Here is a 27,162-nt window from a genome sequence, read left to right on the forward strand (position 1 = left end):
TAAGTAGTTAAGGTGAAAGTTGTGCTGTAGCAGAAATTCAAGTAAATAAATAAATAAATAAATAAATAAATACAGTTTCCTGTTAATATCTGACGTTTTCTGTTCTTCCTATTTTCACTCCTCAAATGAACAGAGACATCACCCGTCTGTTGGTGCAGTTATTTCGGGACTGTAGTAACATAAATAAATCATGGCCAGCTCCAGAGCCCTTCTGAAAGCCCATAAAACACTCGGGAGCCGTGGGTGCATTGTTTATTATTTTTTTCTTCTGAAGTGCTTCGTTTCATACACATAAAATTAAACACAACAATAAATTTGGAGCAAAAGCGCGCATGGAACTGGTCTGAAAACAGGATTCTGATCATAAAACGTCCCACTGACAGCCTTCACTGGGTTATAGTGCTGGATCCACTTAGATTCATACAATTATTTGGGTCTGCACATTGATATTTTAATGATTAGTTATTTTTCTATTTGTACTAATAGTCCAAATAAATAATTCAACTATTTTGTGTGTGTGTGTGTGTGTGTGTGTGTGTGTGTGTGTGTGTGTGTGTGTGTGTGTGTGTGTGTGCGTGTGTGTGTGTGTGTGTGTGTGTGTGAGCGTGTGTGTGTGTGTGCACGCGCGCATTCGCGTGTCACTGCCTCTAAAACAAAGCCGCTTTGTCATAAACTGGGTTATTTAACCAAAAGAAGTCAAGAGGGCAGCGTATGTGGTCTTAAAAGGTCATAGGTCAAACATCCATGAAACACAAGGTCACGGAAGCCACACAAGTAACCTTCCAGTGTGTCAACATATTGATACTGTCAGATAACAGCGAGAAGAAATACGCTTCTGACGTGCGTTATTATCCGCAGGCGCAGCGCCCTTATGCGACCAAGGCTGTTGCTTTTATTGATGGGCTTCTCTGTCTCACACACACACATACACACACATACACACACACACACACACACACACACACACACACACACACACACACACACACAAGCTCTTATTTCAGATCCTGAAGAATATTCCACTGGATTTATCATCTGCACGTGCACATCGAGCCTCCCAAACCTGTTGAAAACTCCTCTCTGGCTGAATTTTCTCCAAACCAAACCCAATGTTCCTCTTTTCTCTAAGCAGCGGTGAAATCCAGCCTCGACTGGATTCTTCCTTTGAGTTTTCATTTTCTCCTCTCCCTATCTGGGGAACGTTCTGTGGTTTTCCACAAAAATAAAGAACTTCTTATGGGGGTCGGCATACTGACTTTGAACTTGGATCAGCTCCCTGCGTTTCCTGTGGCGCGGGCTGAAATAGACTTGGGAGAATGGCGCACACAGCCTCCTTCCTCCCTCCTCAGCCAGGAGACAATCCCCCAGAAAAAAAAGTTTTTAAAAAACCTTTTCCTCTCTATTCAGCATTATTTGTCTCCCAGAGTGGCACGAGGAGAACTGACGCAGTAGATTGGTGCGTTTTGGAACGGCACATGCACCCTAAAAAGTAATTAATGGGACCTTTAGTCATTGCTTAAATATATATGTTGTTGTGAAATGAAAAATCAAGTTCATAAACACTGTTAGACTTCTTAATTAGAAATTGTATTATATTGAGTTCAGGTAACACACAAATTTAGCCTTTTTACTCAATATATAATTATGATTAGTCTGAATTTAAAATGATCAGTTAATCAAAACACAATATAATTTTAAGTTGTGTCGATGTAAAATAAAACTTGATGACGTGTAAACCTCCCACAGTTCCTCACTTTTTCTCAGGCGGACATTTTCAACAGCACATGTTCAGGATATGAAGCACTGTGTTGGTGGAGAACGGTAAGTACATTTATGCGGAATTACACATATTTTACAGTCACCCTGGATTTTGTTAGTGATATAGCCTAGTTTAAAACAAGGACGTAACATTATCTCTCCCGGTAGCAAGCGAGACGCTCCAGTTAGCTTTCACCCACATCTGTGTGCATAGCAGTTCGGCTGTAACATACACGGAGACGCAAATTCTGCGATAGTAGAAATTGTTGGGCTCTTTTTGAAACATCTAATACTAACGTTACTCTGATATAGACCATTGTAATTGTCTAATGTTTAAAAGATCACAGATATTGTTAGCCACGGCACTAACTGCTATGCTAACGCTGGGTTCTGTAGGATGTGAGCTATAATGTTGATGCTAGCCAAGGTAAGTAGCTATCACTGATGTGTTTGTTGTTAGTTAAGCAGCGATTGAAACGTTTTATTATCTAAATGTGGAATTATTTTTTGTAAAGAGAAGCATTTTATGTTAATAACCATTAAGAAATGCTAAAGCTAGATGCCGCTTTTCGCTTCTACATTTACGTCAACAGCGCCACCATCTTGTTAATGTTAAGGGCGGGAGTTCAACCCAGTACCGAGCCATGAAAGATGCCAGACTTAAGTGGACATTGCCGCACAATGGTAGGGTAATTATTATTATTATGGTAGGGTAAGGGTGATTTTTGGTGACTTTCGGTGTTTTGAAGAGAAATACGGAGAGGCGACACGGATTGTTTGTGCCATTGATATGTCTCAATAAAGTTTGAAGAAAAAAATTGAGCTGCGTGGTAGCGGACCACCATTTTGGATGGGTCTCCATTCGCCCCTAGTGCAGGTTTTTTCTACGAAGGAATGTGTTCCTCCAGTTAAAACACGTTGTCGTTCTTTTTAACAAAATGAGATATAAGGAGTGGCATGACAGGGCTACCAGAGTCAAATTTTGATGGTAAATAATGAAACTGTTAAAACATTTTTCCAAACACAGAAAGGCAAAAAAAAGTCAACAACCCCACTGTTTTTAGCAATATGCCAGTTTTTGCAACAGTTGGCTGCATAAAAAGGACCATGGATTCTGACTCAGCATTGACTCCAATTGGGTTTTGGAGAATGATAAACCCAACCAATATGGCAGTGACGCTGCAACCATAGAGAGCATATATTCATAGAGACAACAGTTGTTGTTGGAGAGCTACATGCTTTGCTATCATATTGGATGGGTCCAGCACTCTTCCAACAACCAGCGTACTGTTGAAAACAGATCATGTGGGAGTATTGACTTTTCTAGCTTGTGTATGAAAAAGTTTTTCCGTATTTACTGTCAGAAAATGGCTGAATCTTACGTTTGATTTTATTTAAAAAAAACATGATAAAGGCTTTTAGTTTAGTGAACACATTCCTGGTAGAAATAAATGCACTGGGGGAAAATGGAGACCCATCCAATATAGCGGTCTGCGGGTACACCAGCTCCAACAGACAGGCCCAGTCCAAGGTCACCTCTACGTGTATTTGATGTCTATGGAAAGCTACATGTTGCATCTATGCATATATGATTTCTATGGCTGTTGGGCTTTCCAGCGCTCAACAAATTCAGGTATTCTGTTTTGAATGACTGGTCCCAGCTCACACTGTCCCCGAAAAGGTCCCCAACTTTATAATTTTATGAATCAGAAATGTTACTAGCATCGCACGCACACACACACACACACACACACACACACACACACACACACACACACACACACACACACACACACACACACACACACACACACACACCACCTGGTTGTAAAAGTTCATTCAAATGCTGTAAAAGCAAAATATAGTAAAAGACTAATGTTAAATGTATCTAACAGAGTTATATATTACTATTTAAAAATGGTGCAAAAGATACTAATTGGAAAAGTTGTTTCAAAAGTGTAAACAAATGCCTCATAACAGTAAGTTAAATATCATAAAAACACATATTGGCTACTGATGGGCCACCAGGCTTTTCAAGTTTAAAATCATTTAACTTCATTTATTTTCCTACTCAGGTCTTCAGTGACTTTGAAAGGACAAAACACTGGTATCCTGGTGTCATAGACCAAGAGTTCAAGTTGAGATAGGTCAGCCTCTCAGGACAAGCTAGACATCCCGTCCTCTGTCCCCTGAGGTGAGAAGCTCTCCGAGTCCATCAACAATTATTGACAAAGACGCAGGTGAAACTTATTCACTGTATTGAAGACTCACAAGTGAAATTGACAATACCAACTTGTGTGTTTTTGTGCAGGTGTGACTTTCTGGTGTTCTACAGTGTCCTGGTGTTGTGGATCTAGGGGTTCCAGTTAAGACGTGGTCAGCCTTCTAAAGAACGTGGGAATCTCACCTAAATATTCAGTTACTTTGCTGTGTGCCTCGCAAGGACAAAAACTCAAACCTTCATCTTCTCCTGGTATCCTGGTGTCACGTGCCAAGGGGTTCAAGTTAAAACGTCATCAGCCTTCTGAAGTAAGCGTGAACAAACATGGAGTAAGACAGAAACATCAAGTATGGATTGGCCTTGCAAAATCTGTAAATTTGCGACCTCCACTAAAGACGAGTAGTTGAAACATTATAGGTTACGTCATATCCCTGGTGTGCAGCCTCTGCCATGCCCTTACCTAGATTGTTTTTGTTCATTTAAATCATGGGGTAGCCTAAAATCACACATATCAAGGAAACACTCTACTCACTCAACAACAGTGAAAACAAGCGGCCGAAATGAGTTTCCTCCGTAGGGTGGCCGGGCTCAGCCTTAGAGATAGGGTGAGGAGCTCGGACATTCAGGAGGGACTCGGAGTAGAACCGCTGCTCCTCCGGATGGAAAGGAGTCAGTTGAGGTGGTTTGGGTATCTGGTCAGGATGCCTCCTGGACGCCTTCCCGGGGAGGTGTTTCGGGCATGTCCTGCCGGCAGGAGGCCCCCGGGTCGACCCAGGACACGTTGGAGAGGTTACATCTCCAATCTGGTCCGGGAACGCCTTGGGGTCCTGCTGGAGGAGCTGGTGGAGGTGGCCGGGGAGAGGACGGTCTGGAGCTCCCTAGTTGGGATGCTGCCCCCGCGACCCGGACCCGGATAAGCGGAGGAAGACGGCGACTTAATGCTATATCGTTATGTATATAATTTTTAGCATAGAAAATCAGCCGCATCAGGATATGAAATTGTTGCCATATTGCCCAGCCCTACCTGCATCTGATTTTTTTTAACACGTTATCTATTTTTTTCTATCAATCAGGACAACACAGTTGAAAAGCGCAGAGAGATTACCATTCGCTGCCTCATAGTCTATATTGGAGAGAAGGAGGAGGATCTTTTCAAACAATACAGCGTAAGTACTTGACTACTTTTTCAATTTTTTGTTTTGTTTGAAATATGTGTCTGTAGGTTCTGTGTGTTTTTGTTCATTGGATTTTCTGTTCAAGTTTGAGTAATGAAGGGATGTTCCACCCCTAAGTGAAAATTTGTCTATTGCCATAATCCCCAGAGTTTGATAAGTGAGAAAAACACCTTTTGTTACCAGCACAGTAATTTTCTTGATCTGGCAGTTATATGTCTGCTTTAACTGAGCATAAACAATGGAAGTGAATAGCAGGTAGTAGAATTTTGTGTGTAAAAGTGATTAAAATGACACAATAATGATACCAACTGGAAAAGTTCCTGAAGAAACTTTGAGAGGGCGTGCTACCGGCAGTACTTCCATGTTGGCATAAAGTAGAAAACATTAGCTTAAAGCTAAAAGAGTTAGCATAAAGCTAAAAATATGATCTTAAAGCTATAAACATTAGCTTGAACCTAAAAAGTTAGCATAAAGCTAAAAGACATGTTACCCCCAGGAATAGTTTGTTTCATTATTGAGTAATTTTAATCACTTTTGCACACAATGCTAGTACCTGCTATTCACTTCTAACATTTATGTTATGCTCAAGCAAATGGACTGCTGTCAGATCAGTAGAATTACTGCGCTGGTTACAAAAGAATGTTTTCTCACTTTTCCAACTCTGGGGAATATGGCAATAGAAAAATTTTCAAACGTTATAGAGATTAAAAAAAATTGAAACTGCTTTGATTTTGCTTGTATGGGTTGCAGAATGACAAAGAAAAATCACTGAAAGATAAACACAAAAGACAACCTGTTTTAGCTTATTTTCATACCTGAAGTCGTAGTTCATTACTTGATTCACGTCATCCTGAAGAGCTTGAGCTACGTATTTTATACATCCTAACTTCTTTTAATTTCTCTTACAAGGATGTGGAGGAGCTCAACGCAGACCTTGCAATGCAAGTCATGAAGATTGCTATCATTGGTGATGGGCCTGAAACGATCATCGTTGAGGAATCCAAGATCCTGGAGGGGATTGATGCTGCCAGATCCTGTGTTTTGCTGATGGGAGTTATCTACACTCTGAACCTTACCTACCCAAAGCAGCTGAAATTTACCTTTGAGGTATTTCAAAAGCTATGCCTTGAGCTTGATGGACAAAAAGCCAGCTCTAAAGTAACGAATCTCAAGTTGGGTATTTTCTAGAGCAGACTTAATGAACTGTTCATGAGGGAGTTTCAAAGTAGACACAAAACCTTTTCTTATTTCTGCATTTGCAGCACTACTTCAGTCATTGGCTTTTACTAAATTTTAAAGCACTGTTCTTCATAAGCTTCTGAGTTAATTTTTTGTGTCTTAAATGCTGCTGTTTGCACATTTTTAAGGAATTTGAGCTGTGGTTAATTCCTCCCATTACCTCTTTGTTCTGAGGATAGTGGTGTGTTTTGAAGTTTATATATAATGCCCTCTTTAGCTGGCATTAATCTGGTAGTTGAAAAGTCAAATATAAATGAGAATGAATATGACTTTGCTAAAGTACTGACAAAGTTGAATGAGAGAAACTTTGCTCATTTTATGTTTAAATTAGTGAATTTAAATGTATTGAACTCTTTGATATTTTGTTTTGATTCACTGTCCCTTATTCAAGTCAAAAATTATGATTCATGTATTGGGTTTTATTACACTTTAATACACTGTTCCTCATAAGTTTCAGTGGGCGTTTTGTGTCTTAAGAAAATTAAGCCCTCAAATCTTGCACTTTACATGTTAAAGAATTGTGCTGTTATTGTTATTAAATGGGTCTAACTCATTTGAATAATTCTGTCTGAATTTCTATTATTTCTGAGCACCAGGTCTGAGTTCCTTAGCTGATGTCCAGATGCCAGGTTAGGACATCTCCCTCATGCCTCTACATAAGGGGTGTCAAATTCTGGTCCATGGGGGCCGGTGTCCTGCATCTTTTAGTGTTTTCCCTGTTCCAACACAGATAATTCACCTGTGCAGCAGATCATCAAACTCTGCAGAAACCTGTTAATGAACTGCTGACTGAAATCAGGTGTGTTGAAACCGGGAAACGCTAAAACGTGGGATTACGGCCCTTTGAGGACTGGAGTGACACCCCTACCCTGAATACTCCTAGCAACCATTCAGAAGGTATTTGGCATCTCCTTGCTGAGAGCTGATTTTACTCAGCCACCTTCAAACAAAAATACACACAACATCCTATTATTTTTCTGAAGGTCATGACACAAGAGCAGTCAAAGCACATGTTGAGGCTGAATTTCATTTGGTAAAAAGTCTGATCAACAACTTTCTTATGTCTTAGAACCTTGACTTCTTTGTGGGCAGGCACCACCTTGGATGAACCCTCCCACAAGGTAGTCATGGTTATAAGAGACGACCAAATCATCATGGTTCTATTTTGGAGCAACTTAGCCTCCTGAGAAACAGAAAAATGCCCTTATAGAATCTCCTGCAGGGATCATACATAATTGAGTTAATATTTGAAGTTTATTTTTTGTGACCAAAAAGCTACTACACTACTGTATAACTGAAATATTATATTGGACCAACTTAAATTCTTGCGTTCTTGTTGACAATTATTAAGTTCATGTAACTTAGGAATGTGTTTAAATGTGGCCAAAAAGTTACTTCAACATAAATGAATATTATGTTGGATCAACTTAAATTCTTGCGTAATTGTTGACAATTATTAAGTTCATGTAACTTAGGAATATGTTTTAATGTAGCCAAAAAGTTACGTCAACATACATCAATATTATGTTGTACCAACTTAAATTCTTGAGTTCTTGTTGACAATTATTAAGTTCATGTAATTTAGGAATGTGCTTTGTAGTCACGAAAAGGCTACTTCACCACACTCAAAAATATTGCGCTGATTTAATGTAATTCTGCCAGAAGTTGGTTTAACTTAAAAATTCTAGTGGAAAACGTTAACATATGTTTTTTTGTTGAACCAATGCTTTATTTTTTAGAGTGTGCGGATTTTTAAAATGTGGTGAAAAATGTAAGTAAACTTTTTTTGGTCTGAGAGTGAATGAGCTGCTGTGATGGAACCACTTGAACATGAACCACTTCAACTAAGACTAAGGGAGTGCGTAAGGGAAATATGCCAAAAAAGGGGGGAAATAGGCAGATTTTAGGAATCGTGGCTTGGTATCGGCTGTATTTATAATACCTGGAAATAACGAGACACCGTGACGACAACATGGCTGTGGTTTTATTTTGAATGCTTAAACTAACAGTATGCTGCATCAAAATGATGTAAAACGTGCGTAAAACGTCAAATAACGAGGATTTTCTCTTGTTCACCACCACGACATGCATTTTTATTGGTGTGGTGAATGTGAAAACCACCAAGGGAACAAATTAGCGACGCGAGGAACCAATGTGGGCCTGTTGTGGTTGCTCCACAAGCAGGGAAAAGCCACTGGACTCCATATGGAAGCTTATTCCACTGAACACGTTTACAATTTGGCCTAAATTCATATATTCATCCATTTATTTTATACTCAATTTATGGAATGTGATATTTAAAACGTAAAAAGTTACAAATTATAACATTTGTTTGATTTGTAAAGAAATTTCCGTAAAAAGTAGATCATTTCCCTAAATGAATGTCTCGTATCTTCTCGTAAGCACCAGATTTCTGCGCCTACAGAATGACAACAACAACTCTCTCCTCTCTCTCGATCCGTCCAAGCCTGGCCAGGAAAAAAAAAGTCAGCTCAACCTAAAAGTAGGCGGTAATTGTTTAGTGGAAGGAGAAGCAAAATGGCGTTGCGCTATTAAGTCGCCAAAAAGCGCTACCTGCGATTGGAGGGGCACCTGGGATTGATGAGGCGCGGTGGCCAATGAGACCACGAGGCACGAATGAACAGGCTCCAGTTAAAGGGGGCGGTAGAGGAGGTAGAGCCAGTCCACGGAGAAACAGGGACCCTTCGCGATAAAAAAAACCAAACACACACACTCACACACACTTATCAGAGAAGCGAACTGGAACGCAGCGCTTTTTGAGATGCTCTGCGTGCGCAGGAGACTCCTAGTAAGATAATAATTTACATTTTTGAGATTTTTCCTCTTTTTAAGGCAGCAAAAGAAGAGGACCGGTGGAAACTCTTCACTTTGGATTTTTAAAAGCAAACTAGAATTAAATTCGTTCTTTTTTGTTTTGAATAATGAGCGGAAAAGCGGTTTAAGTCGCGCCTAGATGTGGTGTTTCCAAATCTGGAAGTTGAACCGTTCCCTGCCAGCACCAACATCTGATTTGATTGTATCTTGTTCCCGTTGTAGATTTTAGCCTCGTGCTGGTTTAAAGACAGAAACAGTCGCTTGTGAAACAATGCTGCTGGATGCTGGCCACCAGTTCCCCGGACTGGGAGTGGGCTCCTTCTCCAGGCATCACTCAGCGAGCGAGATGCAGGAGAGAGAATTGAGTTTGGCGCAGAACAGCTTTGTAGACTCCGCACACATGGGTGCGTTTAAGCTGAACCATGATCTCTCTCCGGGACAGAGCTCTGCCTTCACCACCCAGGCGCCCGGCTACCCCGCTGCGGCTCTGGGGGCTCACGCGTACGCGAGCTCCCCTTTCAACTCCACCAGGGACTTTCTCTTTCGTAGCCGCGGCTTTGGAGAATCCTCTCCGGCGAGCAGCCAACACACTATTTTTGGCCCCACGGCGGGATCCCTTCATCACTCCCACACAGACACTCAGAGTCACATCCTCTTTCCTGGGATCCACGACCAGCACGGCTCCCACGGCTCCCCCAACGTCCTGAACGGTCAGATGAGGCTCGGGTTACCGGGGGAAGTTTTCGGCCGCTCCGAGCAGTACCACCAGGTCTCCAGTCCGAGGACCGACCCCTACTCGGCCGCGCAGCTCCACAACCAGTACGGCTCCATGAATATGAACATGGGGATGAACATGGCAGCCCACCATCACCACCACCACCCCGGTGCCTTCTTCCGCTACATGAGGCAGCAGTGCATCAAGCAGGAGCTCATCTGTAAGTGGATCGACCCTGAGCAGCTCAGCAACCCCAAGAAGTGTTGCAACAAAACTTTCAGCACCATGCACGAGCTGGTGACGCACGTCTCCGTGGAGCACGTCGGTGGACCGGAGCAGACCAACCACATCTGCTTCTGGGAGGACTGCTCCCGGGAGAGCAAGCCGTTCAAGGCAAAATACAAACTGGTGAACCACATTCGGGTGCACACGGGGGAGAAGCCGTTTCCGTGTCCCTTCCCCGGCTGTGGGAAGGTCTTCGCGCGGTCGGAAAACTTGAAGATCCACAAGAGAACGCACACAGGTAGGCCTGACTGGAAAAAACTATTTATTTATTTAACAGTAATTTTTAAAGTCACGTGACTGCATTTATTGTCACTGGGAGTATTTTCATCTGCTAATGTAAAAATTAAATAAATCCCCTTAGAGGCTTTTAAACGGGCCTCTCCTGAACCGGACATATAAATCTGCTCCCATTTAGTTTTTATTCCCTCTTATCTGGCGTTTAATCAAACTATTATCTCGCGATAAATCGGTGTGTTCGTGTGGATTTAGCCTTTTGTTTTCTCCAGCGTTCCCCTTAGAGTGCTTCCTGATAAGATCCGAGGTGCCAGACAGAACCATCATTTCGCATTTGGGCTTTATTTTCTTGGGAAACACCGAAGTGAAATTGATCATGTGCTAATTAGATTTTTATTGTCTCCAAGCAAATGGCATGCCTTCTGTAAAAAGGCCCATTGAGGATGGCCTTCCCTCCCACCCCCTCCCCAAATCACTATGCGCATTTTTAGGCTAAATAGCACCCTACCCCCCAAACCCTAGTTGTTGCTCAAAGCTTAAAAATCATTAATATGATTTGTTGAGTTGTTTCAAAAACATTTTGTTTGAGCGCATCCTCTGAACTTTTTACGCACGGTTGTTGTGCTTTTACGCACGCAGTCTGAGGCGTTTTCTCATTTGAAGATCTCATGTTTTTCGTTGTTTTTGTATTCCCCGCCCTCTGCAGGAGAAAAACCGTTCCAGTGTGAGTTTGAAGGCTGCGACAGAAGATTTGCAAACAGCAGCGACAGAAAGAAACACATGCATGTCCACACGTCGGACAAACCATATCTGTGCAAAATGTGTGACAAGTCCTACACGCATCCCAGCTCTCTACGAAAACACATGAAGGTACACAACTTTTTGTGATTTATTACATTTTTTATTTGCTAATATATAATTTAACAAATCTATTAAAACTTGTACAAGTTTTTGTTGATAAATCTGCGCTTTTTGATGCTCCAGGTCCACGAATCCACTCCATCAGCATCAGATTCTTCTCCAGCAGCAAGCTCCGGCTACGAATCCTCCACACCTCCAGGCCTTGTGTCCCCCACCACCGAGACCCAAAGCAACACCACCCTGTCTCCAGCCTCAGCTGTGCACAACACCACCAGCCACAGTGGCCTGTCCTCCAATTTCAGTGAGTGGTACGTGTAGGACTGAGCACTCTTTTCACAGCATTGGGCCACTTTTATTTTTGTTCCCACGTGGAGAACTGGACACAAAAAGGCACACAAACGTTTATAATTTTTGTTTTCATCCACCAAGGGAAAAGATTGAGAGGGAAAAGATGTGTATAAAAGCTGAGGCGTGTTTCTTATTGTAAATAGCAACTAAAAAGCCCACCTTTGGTTGTGGTAGTTTGTCAGTCTTTGGTGTTCTAGATGTTCCTGCAGGTAGCTACTCCTCTAACTGGAATTTTAGTGCACATATTACCATGGAATTGTAATATACTGTTGAATATTGTGATCCTAAGGCAAACTGATTGTACTATACTAAACATTTAAACTGGAAAGAGTGCCAAAGTTAACATTTAACTCAAAAACACCACAATATTACGCTTGTGAATGTATATTTTTTAGTTTGCTGGGCTTAAACTTGTGATGTTTTTTGTGCTTTGCAAGTTTTTAAATTGTGAAATCCTACCCGGAAGATTGTGAGGACAATAAACGTTGTGCCGTTTTCTTTTTCTAATTTTCTGTAACTACATCCTTCCTTTTTTTTTTGGTAAATATCAGCTACCATATTTATCCATTTGTAATTAAATTATGGTATTTACTTGCTACAGATGAAACAGTATTTATAAAGAATGTTTCTTTTACTATAAATATGTACAATGATGAGCTAAACATGGGCAGTTGTTTCGTTCTGTGCTTTTTCTTTTTCGTTCAAAGTTTTAAGAGGTGTTTTCTTCATTATTGTGATCAGATTTTACTGCATACAAATATAATAAAAGGTGTCGCAAGTGCTAAAAATTCTTTTGTCCTTTTTTTTTTATATTTCTGTTGGCTGCTGGTGAGAGAGCAGAATCTTTGGCGTTTTTTGGGGCATAATGAGGGCTAGCCAAAAACGAATTCTTGTCTCAGGCTTCCAAACATAAACTCTTAATTTTAGACCTTTTTATTTGTAGAACATGCAGACAGGATTCATAAAACAATGTGCTGCATTTTTTACTAAGGTGATTTGCTCAAAAAAAATTCTAAAAGTTTTTTTCATAAAAAAAAGGCAGCCTGTTGCACGCTCACACTTGTGCAAACCTGGTGAATTTGTCTGAAGATGTTCTAAAAATGGACCCCCACCACCTCCATAGGCTGCAGCCATGAACTTGAACTTGACTCTGTTCAGTCCCATGTGCATTCTCTTCCACATACGTCATGTTAGTCTGTTCATTTAGAATAAAATGCTGCATTTTATTCTAATTTGAATGTTTATTCAAGATAATTATGACTAAGGGTTTTGGAACGTTGGCCCTTTCAGATTTGTCAAAAGCAGGACAAAATTAAGACTATAAACAGGTCGTGTGCATTAAAAAGGCAGGGGGAATCAGTTTTGTCAGCTTTTGCTTGCTTCTGATCATTTTGTGTGAATAAGTGCTCTCTCCATAATATGCTGCACTCATGGCTGCTGAGCTGATTGTGGTGGGACTTGTTATCCGTTGCAGGCCAATGCTCGCTGCAGCAGCAAGTGGCTCATGTGTGTGTGTGTGTGTGTGTGTGTGTGTGTGTGTGTGTGTGTGTGTGTGTGTGTGTGTGTGTGTGTGTGTGTGTGTGTGTGTGTTTGTTTGTGTGTGTGTGTGTGTGTGTGTGTGTGTCAGGGCTGGTTGACTGCAGTCAACATACAAGCTGCTTGTTTTTCTTGGCTCAGAAATAATGCGGTAAATCAAAAGGTTGGTGATTTCTGGAGAAGCTGCTCTGATTTCTGAACCAATATATGAACGATGACAAAATATTCTTTGTTTTTAGAGAAATACAAATCTGAACATTTCACCTCAAAGATGCAGGTTATTGGTTTATATGCAGATAATTTATTTGCTGATGGCCCCTTCGGTGTCTGGCCTGCTGACCTCCTCGCTGGAGGAAGGTGTGACTGTGGAGAGTGGGAAAGGTCAGATCTACACAGTGCATCCATGTCGGTTCCTGTTCGGCTCCTGCTGTGCTGATATTGATCCACAGAGGAGGAAAAGGTTTTTTTCAAGTTTGTTTCCTGCTTCTTGTTGCTCTTTGTACAATGTTCCTAGTACTGTACAGCAGGAACAACAAACCTGCCTCACTTTTGGCCTGCAAGGCGGATAAATGATGCTAAATTTGGGATTCAACTAATTCCTTTGGGGTCATCAGATGAGGTCACACTTTAGTTCTAGCCATGGTGCACTGTGTTTGTTGATATTACAGTTTTTAAGGAAGTTTTTGTGTGATCTGGCTACAATCATTGAAAACAGCATCATTTTACAATAAAAATAAAATGTTTAGTTTTGTACATTATTTCCAAAAACAAACAGCGGATAATTATCTCCTCCCCAGCTGAACCCAAACCATCTCCTTAATCTACATGAGGAAAACAGCGACTGATGCATTTAATTAAAAAAAAAAACAGCAGGCGCACTTCTGCTGAAAATATATTTCAGCAATTTAATTACAGCGCCGCTCCCTCTGCGCCAGTTACGCACGAGACGTTTGGGTCTGAAACGGCCCCAAAACCAGCTCCACTGCGGTTCGGAAAGAGAGGCGAGTCGGTCTCGGTGCTAAAAGTGTTCGGGTTGGAGCTAGAAAAGAGCAAATATACGCAAAGATGAGAGCGCGTGGCCTCATGAGAGTTCAGGGTGATGCTTCTCTGAGGTCGCGCGCGTGTTGGTTGGCACACTTGCAACATATAGGTCACACACACATGCGCGCGCACACAAAACTCATCTGTGACATTAGGAACGCAAAATTATGAGAAATGAAAGTTTTCAACTGAAGTCTTTTTTTTCTCTTAAATCTACAATTTTAACCACATGATTGAATTTTCTCTAACAGGATCGCATTGTAAAAAAAAACCGTATTTATTTATTTATTGTTTTGGTTTTAATTGTGTCACGTGTCAGATTTAATTGGCGAAACATCGTGGTGTTTTTTTTTTGTCATTTTTGATTGGATTTTCACGTGGGTCCAGATTTAGGTGGCACACATATTTTGGGAGTCTTAAGCATGTCTGCGCGCGCGCGCGCTTTAACGCGTCAGGAAGGCATATTGATGATAATTATTTCGCAGTGCTGGTAAAACAATTACTTATAAAATCCCTAAATCATCATAAGACCAAAACGAAAAGAGATGAATTTCTTTAAAAAAATGCACAAACATATTTACTTTGCATTTTTACAACAAACCCACCTAAAACAAACAATATTTCTGTATTTTGAAAGTTTGAACAGTTGAAAATATCAAAGACATGACTATATTTAACGTAATCAAAGTCAAATAGGTTTAACTTGCAAAAAGTTTAAAACTTCTTTATTCTCCACTTAAATGTGCAAATTTCACAGTTTCCCACAAATGGCTATTTTAAATTCATGGCTTCAAGTAAATAAATACATTAAAACAAACTAGCCACACACACACACACACACACACACACACACACACACACACACACACACACACACAGCAGAGATAACAGACCCTTACTAAGGGTATGAAGGCCTTTTCTAAGAAAACTTTACAAACAAATGCTACATCCTTTTACTGAATTGAAGCAAATGAAGTGATTGTTGGCTTCAGCTTGTGATCCAAGGTGATGTACATTAATTTATGAGGGAATATATAACAATAGTATTAATAACAATACATATTTATTCATATTTGTTATAAAATGTAACTTTTTAGGAGGTTTTGGGGGTCTATTGTGACCTTAAATTGGTGTTCCTAGTACATGACTGTGAAACCCACATTATAAACATAAATGGTGTAAAAAGATGTCTTTCTTTGCCTCCATCATGTTGTGTTTGTGCTGAAGTGGATGTACAGTCTGCCTTCCTGTGCTGAGCAGCTCCCATGGCCTTTCATCTAAGTTCAGCGGCCTGCCTTTTTCTCACACAGATGAATGTGTTCGAGTGAAAAGAGCCGGAATGGCTGTCACTTCTCCTGGCACAGTGGAGAAACAAACAAACCCCCCCTCCTCCTCCCCTCGCTCCTTTAAGGAAGCTGGCGCAGGCGCCTCCCATCGGACACAAACACTACAGTCAGAAGCACAAATAGCCTCAAAAAGCTAAACGCTCTTCCTTTCATGCCGAAAGCTTGGAGCGACTGGTCCCCTCCTGCACACAGAGCAACACAAAGTGGAGAGGTGCATAGTAAATTAAGTTTGATTGAGGTGTGCTTATGGTTGTGGTTCCCCCACAAAATTATAATACCAAAAAAAAAAGTGTTAGACTTTCCCTGAATCCCTCCCCGCTTCAGAGCTTCTCAACAGGCCTCACATGCAGCATCTCACCAGGTCTGTTTGTTCACCTCCATAGGTAATCTGCTGTCAGGCGCAGCTTTATTTCTCACACAGCCGAGGCTCTTCACAACGTGAAGCAGGTGTACCATCAAAGACCTGCGAGCAGAACTCAGAACCAAGCAGGCACGCTGGATAGCATTACCAGTTTTCTCCACACGTATTCAACGTTCATGCACATAATCATGGACGCAAGAAGTGGAGCATGTGGCAGGTTGATGTGTGACTGCAGGTAAAAGGCCCCGCCCTCATCTCTCCACAAAAAAAAGTCTCACATGCAAACTTCCTTTTACCGAGGAAACATTCAATTTCCCCACACTTGTAAACATGCGGTTTCACCTCGACTCTTTTGATCATCAAACAGGCCAGGACCGGTGGCCCCAGGGGGACTCGGTGCAGAGAGGTGACTGGGTGGTGTGTGTTTTAACCACTTTATGGGACTGCTGGTGCACCAGAACAAGCCTCCTGATTATTTTTCCAACACTCACGCTGGAAAACTTCAACGTGAGCTTTTCATCCAGGACACCTAGGAGGAAACTGAAACAGCATCAAAAGTAGAAGGTTGTTTTGGATCGATTTGAAGTGTGTTTCTGACTTGTAACTTTATTTTTGGAGAAGTAAAGTTTTACAGGATTGATAAGCAAACAGCTAGTCAAAGTCGATACATTTGTTTTATATTAAAATAGCACCAACCTCATTGATTCCTGTAAAGTTATTCTGTGAGCCTTTTACACCATTTTCCTCTTTGTATTGCTCAGTTATTTATTAGTGTTACTATTAAAAGCACTTTAGTTGTATGTAGGAGTCAGGTGACGAGATAACGACATCATAAGAAACTGATGGTGTTGAAAATATTTATACAACAATTGCATGAACAACGTTTTGGACGCGGGTTTATTGATCAAAGAGGATGAACAATAAACTTTTTGTCACCTCCTTTTAAAGCAATTTTAAGTTCTTTTTTCTCTCAAGGGAGTGATTTGCTGAAACCAAACTCCCCTTCTAACTTTATTTTAGTCATTTATTTAAAGTGGATCTATTATAACTTTATTCTTCAGTTATAATAGTTCAAATCAACTATATTCATGGAGTTCTTTGCACAAAATCCCTCTCACATAAAGTGATTTCAGCAATTTTATTCATGACGCTCCCAGAACCTTCCACAATGAGCTGTTTAAGTTCTCTGTCACTTTAAGAACACAAGCTGGAGCTGCCGCCCTCCCCCTCCCCAAGCGCACTCAAGCTGCTATGGGCTGTGAAGCTCAGATATCTGGGAGGGGCTCAGAGTAGAGCTGCTGCTCCTCTAACACCAACACTCTCTTCCACATGAGCGGCGGTTTTATGCTAATTTCCCCATTTGTGACATCACAAATGTTTTGTTTTTTAAACAGCCTATTTTGGGCACAGAATTCCTAAAACCAAACATTGAAAGAAAACAGATGGATGTTTTTTTTTCCATGTTTGGAGATTTTATAGAGTCAGTAAAGACCCACATAGCTACAAAAAGAATGCTAAAGGTGAGTTTTGCTTAATATGTCCCCTTTCAATCATGTTGTCATCTGGCTAGTTTGATGTCAACTAATCTACACTAATAAGGTTAATCATACCTTCTACACAGAAATATAATTCAAAATGGATGAAAAAAACCCTCTTTTTGGAACAAGGACTGTAGTAACGTACAACATTGCAAAGGAGGTCAAACGGATCACACCGTTTTCACTTTACGAGCTAAAAATACAAATTTGTCTTTTAAGTTAGAAGCTAAGAAACAGATTGGGAGAATAAGAGCATCATTTGACTTCAAACCGGCTCATTCTGTCTTGTCTGATCATGTTGAACAGAGTAATGTGATCTTTTAAGAGATGATACTTTGTGTCTGAATTAGAGAAGACAGCACAGATAACCCATAAATGGGTGAATTTGTGATTTTTTTTATCCTTCCTCACACACATCATTTGATTTGTTTCCTCCAACTCTGACAGCAGACTCAAAGGCCACTGGTAAAATGTTACCTCGACATAAAAATATAATCTTTAAGTCACTCCAGATCAGCTCTTCTGGTTGATCTCTTCATTTGAACATCCACCGTGACACATTAGAAAAGTTTCTGAGGTTTTGTTTTAAAAGAAAACAATTCAGGCGAGGTGTGAGCGCGGCGTTCCTGCGCCCCTCCGCTGTCACTCACGTTCAACTCTGGAGCGATCAGACGACAAAAGTCCCTGCTGATATTTAAATAGATTTATATGACATGACACAGGAACGAGTTGAATATGCCCCCTACTAGTTCTCCCCCACACACACACACACACACACACACACACACAAACACAAACACACACAAGCCTCCAAACCTTCCGTCGCCTGATGCGTTTTTTTCGTCTTTGTCAATTCTGTTCATTGATTTTCTTCTGTTTTTTATTTGCTCTTTTCAAATCTAACTAGACAACTCCTGACATGAGATTGATCCCAACGACGAGAGTTTCCAGTGAAATTTCCTTCACTTAGAGATGATTTAATTTGCGATGTGTTGTGACGTGACTGTGTTGAATGTTGAACGTCTTAAAACACATCAGTGGTAAAGGGCTGTCTGACTTCCACAGGTTTGTCTAATGAGACAGAAATGAAAGAGGACAGGGATCAAACCAGCTGCAGTCCCCGCGATGCAGACAATATTCAGTAAGTCATTATCACGCTGATCTTAACAGCGTTTTCACTGTCTGCCTCCCTCCGGAGGGCTCCGTTCACCAGAGGAGACAAACAAATAACACATCAGTGTTGTCAGCTTTGTCACATGCAAATCAGCACGCTTGCTTTCTAGCATTCCTGTCAAATCTTTGGTCAAGACATCGACAAAAGCTATCGATTGTACATATTCTGCAGGTTTATTTGGGAATTTGAAGGGGTGCGTCAGTTTCTTACGGGTTTATCTGTGTTAGCTTTTCTCTACAAGGTGCCACTCAGACTGCACCTGTCAGATGTCTCAGAAGAGGCTGTGCCTTGCTTAGCTTTAGTTTTTGAGTTTAGTGAGGTGGAAGGAGCTAATTTGATTGACTTTCGCCTCCTTTTCCTCCTGGTGTTTTTTCCGCCCTTGAACCTTGCAGTCCCCTGACAGTGAAAGACTTTTCTGCTCGGTGAGTGTATTGACAGGCAGTCAGTCAGCACTTGACATGTCAATGTCCAGTCTTCTGCAGTCCTGTTGGATTCTGGGTGTTTCTGGAAAATTCTTAATGACGAGACTGATCGACTTGACAGGAAAACAGATTAATTTATCCTAGTCTGGTGTTCATTAACTCGCATTACCAAGGGTTTTCATCATACATGAAACATTATTATAGAAAAACAGTGTTTGTCCCTTTTCTACATTTATTCAGTTTTTGCTATTTTGACACTCTTAATGGTTTCCGATCAGGAATGAAATGTCAGTAACTCACTCAACTTCTTCACTGCTTTTTCGTCATTGATGCAGGGAGCTGGTGCTTCTCTCCAACAGGCATGGGGTGAGAGGAGGGGGGACACCCTGGACAGGTCTCAAGTCCATAGAGACAAATATCATGAATGCTTTTGGTTCGTGGGAGGAACCTGGAGTAATCCAGAGGAAACTCTTTCATGCAAGTGAAGGATAAGTTAATTCTGTCTAGAAAGATGCTGCTGGGGTTTGAACCTGCAACCATTTTGCTGCATGGCAACACTTCTGCAACAACTGCAATCTTGTAATATCATTGTTGCAGAATGTTGTCTGTTTTGCACAATTGTTTTGACCCTTTGATGCATGAATTATGAAATCTTCAACCATGATTTTTTAAACAATTTTTTTCATTCATCTTTAGGTGGGAATGAAACAAATTTCATATTTACATATTTTTTGTAACATTTAATTTACACATAGTTTATTACTTGTCCATCTCAGAGGACAGCGTGCATTCTGAACATGAAATATGTTGGCCTGACTTACTGAAGTCCAAATGGAGGGACTCAAATGCAATGAAGTCTTCAACAGCTGTGCTTAATAGCAAAAATAAATAAATAACAATTTTGAATACCTGTCCACTGTAGTGACCATTATGCATCAAAGGGTTAATCCAGACTAATTTGAGGGTCTGTGTTCAAATGGTAAAGGGCCTGTATTTGCTAAAGAGCCTTCTAGAGTCCTAGAACCCCCAGAGGTGCTTTACAACACAATCAGTCATTCTCCCATACGCACACACCTTGGTGGTGATGATCTACAAGGTAGCCACAGCTGACCTAGGGCTCACTGACAGAGATGAGGCTGTTGAGCACTGGCGCCACTGTCTTCTGACCACCACAAGGTCAAAGGTCAAACAATTTTCTTCAGGATTTCCTGATCAGGGCAAAACTTGTGGTTTTATCAAACACATGAAGTGGTCCAGGTTCTGAAACAGAAAAGCAGCCCCACATAATTAAACTCCCACCACCGTGTTTGACTGCTGAACCTGAAATGTTAGTCTTAGCGCAGATGTAACAGGAAGTTCAACATCAGGAAGTTTTTTGGGCACTTAAGCGTAAAAGGACTAATACAGGTGATAGAGAATCTCATATATTTTTATTCTTCTATAAAAACAGTGAAAAGCAAGAACTTGTAAAAATAAATTTACTCCCATGTTCCGCTACTGTGATAGTAATTCAAAAGATAAACCATTGTTTATATAAAAAAAAGGGCAACACACTGGAGACATTTCAGAAGAACGTTTCAGAAACATTTCTTTTTAAAAACTCCATATTTCTCTAATTTCTTTCAAAGTGCTCTGGGAGAGATGAGAAAACACAGTTTTAAATACATCTTTGGAATCATATTTGTGGCTTCTAATTTAAAATTAAGAACAATAAAAAAAAAAGATGATTTACTATTTTCATTTATTTTTAAAGAAAGTGTTCTGTGTCAAACGCAACAAAATGGGTTGTAACTCTAGTCTAGGACAGATTTAAGTTCTGGGTGATCATTTCTTCTCAGAAAGAAAAATGGCCTGTAAGGAGTGGCATTACATTGATTGATGCAGCACGTTACTGGAGTGCACAAGAGTAAAAAAAAAAAAAAAACAGGTGTCAGGGCAGCACTTGTTTGTCGGAGCGCTTTCGTCCGTCAGTGACACATTTTTGCATAAATTTCCAAAAGATCCACATTCTTCATGCAAGTCATGAATACAAACATGACTCCTAAAAGATCCTCGTTCAAAGCTCTTTCCGATACGATGATGCAGGCTGACAATCGCTCCCCGGTTTGATGCTGCATACGAGTGAAGGAGGTGTTTATGGGCGTGTGGATATGTCCCTTCGTGCCCTGCCACCAGGCCAGAACTGCCCTAAGTCCTCTGGAGCAGAAGGATTGGGGATTACGTGACATTCATGACATGATAATTTCATGTTTGTTAAAAAACACTAAAGGAGGCATCTTAAGTGAAAACATTTCTCAGTTTAAACACACCAAGATTGAAGCAGGAATTCCCTCATGTATTAAATATTTGGAAAGTGTCATCGCCGGTTGTTGATAAAAGCGGATGCTTTGCTGCATCAGGGAGCGACGCAGATGACACACTGAGAAGAATCCGTATGTTTGTCACCCGTGCAGGAAGATTGTCTGAGCACAGCGTTTCCGACTCCCCCCATGCCTCCATCGGTGCTTTTTGCCATATTTAACAGACAGGCTATGCTACAGGGTAGTGTGATGCTGAGGGTGGAAGAAGCTTCATCACTGGTACCTTTGGGACATGGGAGGCCTTAATCAGGAGGCTATGGTAGCAGAGCCCAGGGCAGGAGTGGAATTATGATGATTATAGCATGTTAGCACACGTCTGAGAATGGAGTGGACAGATAGATGAGTTCATTGGTGACAGGATTAGCCAGCCCCCATGCTGACTAGAGACTACTACACCAGGCGGTCCTCAGTAACTGCTCACAACATCTAGAAATGGTTTTCTTGAATAATATATAAATGTAATAAATGAGTCGTTAGTACGTGAACTGAATAGACATGAAGAGCTGGAAGCTGGGACTTGTTTCAGACATGTAAATGGATGAAAATAAGCAGATTTTTATTTGGAGTCACGCTGAATAGCTACATACGGCACCTTTACGGGGGGATAATATAACTGGGTACAAAGCCAATGTGCAGAAGCATTTGGATGCATGCATAGTGTGGGACAGCAGTAACTCAGGAAGTAGAGCGGGGTGTCCAGTAATCAGAAGGTTGCAGGTCCGGTCCTGGCTCTGACCAGAGAATGCTGCTGCTGTTGTGTCCTTGGGCAAGACTCTTAACCTGCTTTGCCTGCCGGTGGTAGTCTGAGGGACCAGCGGCGCCAGTGTTCGGCAGGCCTCGCCTCCGTCAGTGTGCCCCAGGGCAGCTGCGGCTACATCGTACCTCAGCGCACCAGGCTAAGACCAAAGGTGACAGATCATTTGCTTTTGTGGCCCCCAGACTCTGGAACTCCACCCCCCCACCCCCCCACCCCCTGAGTCTGAGATCAGTGGACTCAGGGGTCTCCTTTAAAAAGCTGAAAACTCACCTGTTCAAGCTGGCTTTTGACCTTCATCCCCGCCCTCTCCAAGCACATTGAGCTGCATTTGTGTAGGAAATGTCTATAGAAATAAAACAGTCATGTCTTATTCTGCTCTTATACCAACTCCACCGTTCCCTGCCGATTTCCCTCTTTCCTATTTGTTTTTTCTTTCATTACCTTATATTTTTTAAATGACAATTTTTTTCTCATATCTTTTATTCAATTAAAAAAACATCTTTTCGATATTGTGTAGCGCCTTGTGATTTTTTTCTTGAGAGGCGCCATGTAAAAAAATCGTTTTCTTTCTAACCCTAACCCTAAATCCTCACCAGCATGTGAATGTGTGTGTGAATGACTGATTGTGTTGTGAAGTGCCATAGTTGAATCTTAACCTTCTCAAAAACGTTAAAAATGAATTTTGTTACTTATCATTAACTAATATTCAATGGGTTTACATGCAGTAAGAAAAAAACAATTATCATCTTAGTTTAACTAAAGTCTGAATTTTAAAATGCATGCGTACACATAGGTCCGGTGTCGGTACCGCATCTGAGGCAAAATAAAAATAAAATAACTTCAATGAACAAATAGCAAGCAGCATTTTGATTGAACGCATGGATTTGTTTACATGAGAACTAACACAATAAAAAGAAGAGTTCCACATTTAGGGGAATGGCTGCTAATTATGTAAACACATTTAAAAATGTTCACTTATGAGAGCTTTATGCAGTCTGATGTTGGTTTTATATAGTTTCACATTCTTTACAAAACAAAGACAATAAGGTGTTTTATTAACAAATTACACCTTTAAAAAACATGTAGGTGATGAGGGCACTCCGCCTTCCAGAAGTCATGAGACGGCGGAAGTGGCCCTCTGGTCATTACATCGTCATAACACAAGTGTGAACCCATAAAAAAGTACAGTGTGTACCACGTGTTCTGTGATGCAGCGTTGGTATCGTCCATTTCTTCAGAGCTTGTGCATATCCTGCTTTTTTCTCCCCTGCCAGTGTTTGTGAGTTGGTTAAGGGTGCGTGTTGCCACCTGCTGTCGTGGAATCAAACACACTTCATCTAACAATCTGATTTTCAAAAGGACGTGAAAACTTGGATAAAGGCTCCAACTATGGCTTAAGCCTGATTTATGCTTCTCCGTCTGCGTCAGTGCAGAGCACACGCAATGCCATTATCCGTCCTTGCGTAGGGCTCCGGCAGGCACGCAAGTACGCACGGAGTCGAGCCTACTTTTTTAAACATCCGTCGAACGAAACGGATTACGCAAGCTCGTGATTGGTCAGGATGCCGCTGTTGTTTACAGCGCCGCCATTGCAAAGAAAGCAGAGTTTAACTAGTGGCAGACACGGAGAAGCTTGAAGAATACCTCGCGAAAAAACTCTAAAAATTTGAACGTTTAATTCTCCCATGACTGGAGGAGTGAAAAGATGCGCAGCAAGCGTTTTATTTGTGGATGGAAATGACAGGAAACGTGGGTTTAGAGGTGGAGAGTGCATGAAGTGGTGGGAGAATGAGAGAGAAATATGTCCGCGTTAAAAGTCTCTTATATACACAAAAAACACAATATAAACAAACGATCTTGGACCGATACATGACAGGATACCACAGAACAGCGCTACGCCCTCTGTTGTCCTGCCGGGCAATTGCTTTGCAACACTCCCCAGGAGACGGAGAAGTATGAGAGCAAAACGCTTCCGTCAATCCGTGCGTGTCTGTCCCTTGTGGAGCTGACGGAGAAGCATAAACCAGGCTTAAGTCAACTTAGATGCGTGTGTAACCACACTGACTTAAACCTGGGGCACACAGAAGACAGATGCGCTGTGCCACCTCACGCCCATGCCGTCATTTTAAAAAGAAGCCATTATAGTTACTGTTAGCATCAGGGACGTGTATTGTTGAAATTCTGGCGATACGATACATATCATGATACAGGGGAGGCGATACGATATATCACGATACATTCAGTCAGACGCTACAAGCAATTTATTTTATTGAATTTATTGTAAGAATGTTCAATTAACAGTCCAAACTTATACGTAACATGTTAAACATGAGGTGTCTGAACCATGATGGAGGGATTAACATTTCAATGGTGGAAACAAAACCTGTTGTACATGCAGCCAACTAGTGGGTGGCAATTGAATTGCACAAAATGACAAGAAAATACACAAATGTTTGCATGTAAATTCGTAAAAAAAATTAGATACACGGCTTTTGAATATCGATGTAATAATCGCAGGAAGAAATATCACGATATATTGCCATATCGATATTTTCTTACATCCCCAGTTAGCATTGTATGCTGCACAGCGGATATCTGAGTAAATGTTGAGCGTTTCACACCAGAGCTTGGCGAGAGAGATTATCAGTCACAAACCCTTTGCTTTTATTGGCAGGTGAACAGGGTTCAAATGTGACCGTCAACATCACTGGTTGGCGGTGGTATAACACACGATATCTTACTCCACATCCTCTACAAACACACTTCAAAATAAAGCTCACGTCTTTGTGATATATAAACAGAAGGTATTCAGAGCGGATACAAACACAGGTTCTTAACAGTTACTGAGTGGCTACTTGGAGAGCGCAATGCCATTTTCTAGAAACGTCGGTCCGCACGGAGGCGCTGAAGATAGGTGCCATTCTATTTCAAGGTTCGTGGCGCGGCTGTTTACATCATTGTGGAGTACTTAACAACAGACATTATGGCGCTGAATGGCAAAAACTCAACCGCCAAAAGATCGACGAGGAGTTTTTAACTCTTCCACTGTCCTATTGGGGGACCCCTCCAGGAAAGGTGACCGTTGAGCAGTGTTGATGGTTCTTCCCTTGAGGTACATGTTGGCAGGGGTGAGGTATAGGGGGTCACCCGATAGGACAGTGGGAGGGTTAAATGCTACTTTATTACAGTATTGATCATGTTTAAGTACTACTGATCTTAAAATATTCTAATAAATAGCATACTTACATATTTTTTATGATTTAGAGTCGTACAAACACAATAGCAAGTCTGACCACGTAACAACAAAAGAGTCACTTTCCACTTCCTGTTCTCAAGTCCCGCGTGATGTTGTGACTATCGTGCGATTTCCAAGAAGCGTTCAGAAAAGCACGCGATTCCAGTGTGACCATTTGACTTCCCAAAACCGCGGCACTTTGTGGTGCAGTGCATCTGTCTTCTGTGTGCCCCAGGCTTTAGTCTGAGCGCTTACAACCCTTTGAAACATTTGGATAAACTCCTTTGAAAATGCTGTTTGCAGTTTGTTTCCCACATTTGCAATCTAGTAAGTTAGACTTATCACAGAGTTTGTGAGCAGGTTGCCCGTTTCTTCTTGGTCAAACATTGTGATCATGCAAATGCATTCTCCTCGTTGTGATTTTGACTTTGAACGATGACTTTGCTATCAAGAAAAATGCATTATGCTAACAGATAACCTTTGGAAAGGGACACTCTTCGACATTACACTTGTCTTTCAACATGTGTGTGAAAACATTTCATGCTTTCTGATTGTAGATGACCCTACATTGTCAGAGAAAAATGCACCGTAAGCTGCTAGGCATGTCAAGCCACAGTATGGGGTCCCTACTTGTGCTATAATCCCAGCCATGGCCTTTTAACCCTCTACAGCTTTCCATTCTCTCTACTGCTCTCCTCTCTTTGCGCCTGACAGAGGAACATGGAAAAACAAATGGAGACCTTGAAAACCATAAGGCACTGCTTGTTTGCCCTCTAAGTTATGCTTTCTTTCCCCCCTCACTCAGACAGCCTCTTTTTTTTTGGGTTTGTTTGTAGATTAACTCATGTTTTGTTTGGAAATGTGTTGTCTTTGGAGGAAAGAGCTCTTCTGAATTCACTTGCAGCCTGGGGATGTTATTGATTTGCTGTGCAGAAGCTGTCTCATGGCTGATACAACAGCCACAGTTTTTATCCAGGTGAGTGTTTTCTCACCTGTCAGAAAACACTGACCCAAGCCTTTTCCTTTACTGCTCTGATACGACTCTGTTGACATCTCTGCTGTCAGCCATGTTTCAATGCACTTTTTGGCGCGGAAGCTTTACAAAAGGAAACCAGCTTTGCAAAGTTTTTGCATTAGCGTGTTCTATCACACTTTACTGCTCTCCTACTTATCAGCTACTATGTAAACTTGATTTCACTTGTCTCTCTTGCCGTCACCGTCCACCCCCCTACTTTTACTAATGAAGCCTTGTTCCCTGCTGATGGAAAATTGTCGGTTTACCTCGAGCTACAGGGGGCCGGGCAATCAGTCCATAGAAAAGCGGTGCCAGGTTAACCTGCTGTGATAGTGGACTCGTGGGAGAGTGCCCCACCTCTGCTTGATATGCAGGGGCTCCGTTCACCAATAAGAGGCATGCCCACTGCACAGTGGAGCTGCTACCGTCCTCTTCATTTCCAAACAACAATCTTCTGGTCAAAGCTTTGCATGCTTAAAATGATTTATTGTTCATGTCCTGTCTGATTGACCTTTTGGTTTTTAATGTGATGGTAATTCTGCATCTCTCTTTTCTTGTCACTTTTCTTATAAAACCTTTTTTCTCTCTCCTCCTAATTTTATGTGAATGTTCAATTGTTTTGACTGCCTTGTCTTCTTTCAGCTCAGTTGTAATATACATTAAAGATCAACTTTACTCATATTTTAATACATTTGTGGTGGTCTCT

The 27,162-nt window shown here is 41.3% G+C and overlaps 2 protein-coding genes across 2 annotated transcripts; both read left to right on the forward strand.

Moving 5' to 3' along the window:
- Nucleotides 1-1,316: 1,316 nt before the first annotated feature.
- Nucleotides 1,317-8,073, forward strand: LOC129157058 (uncharacterized). Its single transcript, XM_070544384.1, has 8 exons — nucleotides 1,317-1,376; nucleotides 1,765-1,821; nucleotides 2,155-2,185; nucleotides 2,786-2,931; nucleotides 3,834-3,895; nucleotides 4,140-4,287; nucleotides 5,053-5,145; nucleotides 6,064-8,073. Exons 1-8 carry the CDS (start codon nucleotides 1,317-1,319, stop codon nucleotides 6,340-6,342), a joined length of 876 nt encoding a protein of 291 aa, XP_070400485.1. The 3' UTR covers nucleotides 6,343-8,073.
- Nucleotides 8,074-8,990: 917 nt separating this feature from the next.
- On the forward strand, nucleotides 8,991-12,459 carry zic2a (zic family member 2 (odd-paired homolog, Drosophila), a). The gene is made up of 3 exons (XM_015965988.3): nucleotides 8,991-10,466; nucleotides 11,169-11,332; nucleotides 11,447-12,459. Exons 1-3 carry the CDS (start codon nucleotides 9,500-9,502, stop codon nucleotides 11,639-11,641), a joined length of 1,326 nt encoding a protein of 441 aa, XP_015821474.1. The 5' UTR covers nucleotides 8,991-9,499; the 3' UTR covers nucleotides 11,642-12,459.
- The last annotated feature ends 14,703 nt before the right edge of the window (nucleotides 12,460-27,162 follow it).

The sequence above is a fragment of the Nothobranchius furzeri genome, chromosome 14 (genome assembly GCF_043380555.1).
Source record: "Nothobranchius furzeri strain GRZ-AD chromosome 14, NfurGRZ-RIMD1, whole genome shotgun sequence".
Classification (NCBI taxonomy): Eukaryota; Metazoa; Chordata; class Actinopteri; order Cyprinodontiformes; family Nothobranchiidae; genus Nothobranchius; species Nothobranchius furzeri.